We start from the raw sequence: 5,386 nt of genomic DNA, 5'->3' as shown, positions 1-5,386 counted from the left end.
TGTAGAACTGACCCTTGTATGTGAAGTAGGTGGAATGAAGACACAGTTCCAAAAGCAAACACACTTGGTCGATGCTGAGAGTGGTCCTGTTGCTGAGGTTGGTGTCATCATGTAATCTCTTACGGACTACCTCCAACGCTTCCGTGACTGGGATGCAAGTGAAGAGAGATGTAACGTCGTACGAGACCATGGTTTCATCTGCCTCCATAATGACATCTCTCACCTTCTCAACAAAATCCAGGGTGTTCTGGATGTGGTGTTCAGAGCTGCCCACCAGTGGGTTGAGGATCAAAGCCAGAAACTTGGAGATGTTATAGGTGACAGAATTGATCATGCAGACAATCGGTCTTAAAGGTGCACCCTGTTTATGTATTTTCGGTAAACCATACAGACTTGGTGTAGATTCCCCTGGGTATAGCCTGTGGTATGAGGTCCGGTCAATAGATTGGGGAATCCTGCAGTCAGCTGAGACTGAAGAAGTCACTTGGATGAGTGACGAAATGTTTCTCCCAGAATACGCTACGTCCAGATGAACAGAATCAACTTTTGGAAACTTTCAAAAATGTGTCAGCCTAAGTCTATTTTTCCAAGTAAGAACATGTTTCAGGGGTTCAGACCTATCATTATCGAGAATTTATGTTTTAGTGAGAGGCATTCTCAAGAAAAAACAATCACCTGCATGCCAGAAATTCCTTAGGAATTACGCAGCTCGAGATTCAAAGTCTTCGCGTTTTCTTCATGACCCAAAAATCTTATGTAGCACATCTTTAAACCGGTACAGTATACAGTAATTTTTAAAAGTTTAAACTTCTCATATTTATGTTATATTTCATGTAGACCGCTCTGGCACTGAAAAGGGAAGAGGGCACACTGCGGTTTCTGATCACCCCATAATGTAGCAGAGTGAGTTTCATTGTCCAAATATGGTCTGAAGGAAGCAGCAAGCACTGACGCAATCTGGTGTTGTTACTTTAAATGGCTTCAGGAAAGCAGGGCTCCCACTCACGTCATGGGTTTTCCTTTGCGCTGGCCCACTACAGCCGGATGAACTAAATATGGGCATCTGTGTTTGCGTTTGTGTGTGTGTGTGAGAGAGAGAGCGCAACACACTCCACCTCCCATTTTTCTTTCTTCCTGCAAGAGGAAGCAACACCCTGGGGGGATGGGTGTCATTGGAGAACTCACGGACTGATTGGTATTAACCCTAGAAGTGAAACGTAGTTCGTCTCTGGAGTAAAAATGTGACTGAAAAAACAAATAAACAAAAACGTTTTATGATTGAATTTATGCACTTCTTAGTAAATCTGCTACAGATTGCCTGCAAGCAGTAGAAGCTTGTTGAGTGCAAAAACACAGGTAAATAATTTCCTTAGGGAGAAATAAAATATTCGGATTCTTTTCAGGAAAATTTGATTTTTAAAAAAAATTATTATTATAAAAACACGCAGTGTTGTAAATGAACAGTGCCATTAAAAAAGACACTATTGACTCTTTTAAAAAAACACAGCCAGAATCCAATTTTTACATTTATTTATGAATTGGTACTAACTGATGTCAAAAAAGGGCCTTTTCAAGAAATTATTGTTTATTCTCTTTTCCATTAATTCACTTATGTGTTATATATCTCTACAAAGATCTGCAATAATGTATATACCTTGGACACTTCATAGACACTAATAACTGTATATAGGTTTTACTGTATCATGTGTAATTCATATTTATATTTTGATGCCTCATATTCACTTAGCGCTCTGTTTTACATTATTATTTTTCATTATTTCTAGATACAATAAAGCTGACTTTGAATAATTGTATATATTGTTTATCATAATAATCATCGCTGTTGAAATTATTATTATTATTAGTAGTAGTTATCGTTGTTGCAGTAGTAGTTTTATCACTGGGTGAGTTATTTTCTGCTTTGTATGTGTGTTTTGCAGCTTACAGTAAATAGTCGAGCTTGTTGTGTATCTTTGAGGATTAAAATAGCTACAGTTGTCTAACCAGCTGGTGCACGGCTGTTTGAAACAGGAGTCCGGGTATGAGGCCGGTGGGCGGGCCTCTGTCGTGTGACGCTGCATTGAGTGACGTCAAAGAGGTGATAAATAGCTGTCTCGCGTTTCGTCCGTGTCTGTGTGAAGTCAGAGGGGAAAACACGGGATATACAAACCTTTTGACTGTTTGTCTGGGAGTAGTTTCAAAACAAGCCGTGACATGGAGGTCAGCGCAGAGGCCAAGAGGATCATGGTCGTGGCTTTGGGGAAACTGTACAGCTCCCGCACCCAGCGAGGGGGTCTCCGTCTTCACCGGAGTCTCCTGCTCACTCTGGTCATGAAATCTGCCCGCGACATCTATCATGCGGCCCAGGCGACAGCTCAAACTGCCGCCCCGACATGTGAACCACAACACCCGGCTGTTAATGTGATAACCACAAGGCCAGCTGCCGCTCAGGGGCTCCAGAGTCCCGCTTCTCACCCAGCTGAAGAGTCACGGACCGCCGGTTCATCCACGGAGCTGCGCTGCGCGCCGCACGCGTATATCCGCGCGGAAAACAAGGAGAATGTGTGCCCGTCCGGCCCCGCACAGCACTCCAGGAAAAGACGGGGCAAAGCGGCTGCTGAACCGGACTTTCTGCCCTGCAAGAAAGCAAAACTCGAGCAGGTGAACTGTCATCAGCAGCTCATTGTCAGCTCCGTTTTGAGTGACTATGTCAAGTGCAGTAGTGAACTGCGAACAGCCCCAACCCCCATTCCCGTGCAGACAGCCATCGCAGCGTGTTGAAGACCTGCTGAAATTAAAGGCAGTGAACTTTTTAAGGCCTGGATGTCTGGACGTGTCCATTTTGCAGGCTACCTGCTCCAGGGACTGGCTTTGGATGGATGACCCAAGAGTCCCAGTCATGGCTGAGCAAGGAAGCCCCAGAGCATGCCCACCGTGGAGGTCTCAGTGACTTGTGATCTAATTTATGACCTCACCTGATCAAAGGCGGGACTATCATTACGCCTTAAACTAGACTGCATGAATTGACTCTATGTACATTTTACACAAGTGTGTTTGGGGACCATGCTGTCAAAACAGCAAATGTACATTTTTACTGAAGATTTTTTTTTTTTTTTTTGGGGGGGTGTAAAACCTTGAATGACTTTATCTACCTCAGTATTTATTAAACCTTTGGTATCTAATATGAATCTGAAGTCGTGTGTTGTTTATAAGCTGTCATAATACAGTACAGATAGCACAGTGAGAGACCAAGGTGTTTAATGTGTAATGGGTGGAGCGGCTGTGAGGTGCAAGAAAACCGTGTGAAAGTTGGATGTGGGTGTGTGTTTGTCAGTCTGACAGGAAACTGGCTTGGGTGTTTTCCTCCCCCATGCCTCTTCCACCTCCAGGCTGATTTGCAGAACAAAAGCTGGGACAATTCCAAGGATGGGGGGCTCTAAAGAATGAGGAGGGGGAGGCTGTCAAGCCTTTTGACTGACCAAACAAGGAGAACAATCGGGGTCCTGTTGCCATCCAAGAATTACACTGCTGTTTTTTTGTTCACATTCGTATGCATTCCATACGCTCTAAACCTATAAACGTGCATAAAGCTCTTGGCTCTACTACTATTTGAGTGTTGCAGCAATTCGCAATTATTTAAACAAATCAAATAATTAGACGTGTTTTTCTGATTAAAATTAAATTTCCAGATTATTATTTTTTAATCTGCATTTAAAGGTTTAAAAGGCTTATGATTGTTTAGCTCTACGGAAAGCAGTTTGTGAGTTTGTTATGTTTTTAAAACTCAGTATAAAAGTCACAGCATGAAGCAAGTACAACAGGGATTCACCCGTCGCTGTGTTTGTGTTGGGGGAAGGGGGTTAAGCCTGGAAAATAGAAGCAGGAATGTGGGGGAAGTGCCTGTGTGGCCTCCACGAGGCCTCAACTTGTGCAGCTTAGTCTTCCGGCTGAAACCGGAGGGCCCAGAGGGGCTGGGAGGAGTGGCCGGAACTGTCTCTACATGCCTGTGAAAATACACATCAGACACATGAAACTTTTAAGTGCATGTGTGTGGCTATTCCAGCGCAGACTGCTTCTTTACTCCACCTTCACGCTTTTTTAAATTTTGTCCACACACAAACTCATTTGGAATTTACATGCTGACAAACTCAGGTCTTCTTCACGGGGAAGCATAAAGGAACTTATTTATTATATACTTCAGAACTGAAATACAAAATACAGGGGAAAAAAATAATTCAAATTAGACCAATTAAAGCAACTCAGATGACTCTGTCCCTTAATCAACCCTGATATTTAAAGGTTTGTAAATCTTATATTTTAAGCCACCAAATATGTCAAATCACTGTCACATCAGAGACCAACCTCTCCATGATTATCCACCATCCTGCAGCACTCAAGACTTGTTGCTTTGCCAACATCTTCAGCTAAATTAGATCTGACTGCTGTGTTAAAATGAGGAAGCTAAATGAGCTGACTGAGCCTTTTCAGGCAGATGTGTCAGCGAGCCTCAGCATAGTGTTGCAGAATGGAGGAGGTCTGTTTAAGTACAATGCCAATGATTCCAAGGTCATTTTTATGCTGAGCGAATCATCATATTGGGTGTGATTATTATGATTACTGAGAATATTGTAGCTGACAGGCATCTAAACACGTGACAGCTGACAGCCCTTACACTGCCTGGAAGGTTTCTGTGTCTGGTGTTTGTACTCAAACCAGTTGCTGCTGATGGTAAGAGCAAATATGGTTTAATACCACAGTTTTCTTAAATTCTCGAAGGAGAAAAAAAAAGAAGAATGAAAACAAAAAAAGGGAGTAACTGGATTTTATCCATTAATATGTGAGCAACCCTGATCCAATTTTCATGCAATCCTGAGAGCACTTTAAAAGGAGCTGGCCATTTTACTGCGCTTCTCAACTTTTCCAAAGTAATCTCCAAAAAGATAGCAGGGTCACTGACAATCTCTCTGTTCTCTGACTACTTCACAAAACTCAAAATGTGTAATTAAATTGTGAAGGTGAAAATTTTTAGCATCATCAGTTCTGCAACCTCCAGATCAGGGTCCTCTCTTTTTGTCAGTAAATGGATTGCATTTATATAGTGCTTTTCTGGGCACCCAAAGCGCTTTACAATTCCACTATTCATTCACTCTCACATTCACGCACTGGTGGAGGCAAGCTACGGTTTTAGCCACAGCTGCCCTGGGGCAGACTGACAGAAGCAAGGCTGCCATATCGTGCCGTCGGCCCCTCTGGGCAACACCAGTAGGCGGTAGGGTAGGGTAAAGTGTCTTGCCCAAGGACACAACGACCAGGACAGAGAGCTCAGGGATCGAACCGGCGACCTTCCGGTTACAGACACGCTTCCCAACCCCCCGGTCGCCCAGTA

The 5,386-nt window shown here is 43.2% G+C and overlaps 1 protein-coding gene across 1 annotated transcript; it reads left to right on the top strand.

Moving 5' to 3' along the window:
* The first annotated feature begins 2,118 nt into the window (after window positions 1–2,118).
* ier2a (immediate early response 2a) lies at window positions 2,119–4,649 on the top strand. Its single transcript, XM_085157734.1, has one exon. The coding sequence runs from the start codon at window positions 2,215–2,217 to the stop codon at window positions 2,779–2,781; it is 567 nt and encodes a 188-aa protein (XP_085013860.1). The 5' UTR covers window positions 2,119–2,214; the 3' UTR covers window positions 2,782–4,649.
* The last annotated feature ends 737 nt before the right edge of the window (window positions 4,650–5,386 follow it).

This window comes from Neolamprologus multifasciatus, chromosome 4 (assembly GCF_963576455.1).
Source record: "Neolamprologus multifasciatus chromosome 4, fNeoMul1.2, whole genome shotgun sequence".
Lineage (NCBI taxonomy): Eukaryota > Metazoa > Chordata > Actinopteri > Cichliformes > Cichlidae > Neolamprologus > Neolamprologus multifasciatus.
Note: the sequence above shows the minus strand (reverse complement) of the source record. Positions and strands in the feature narration are given on the sequence as shown.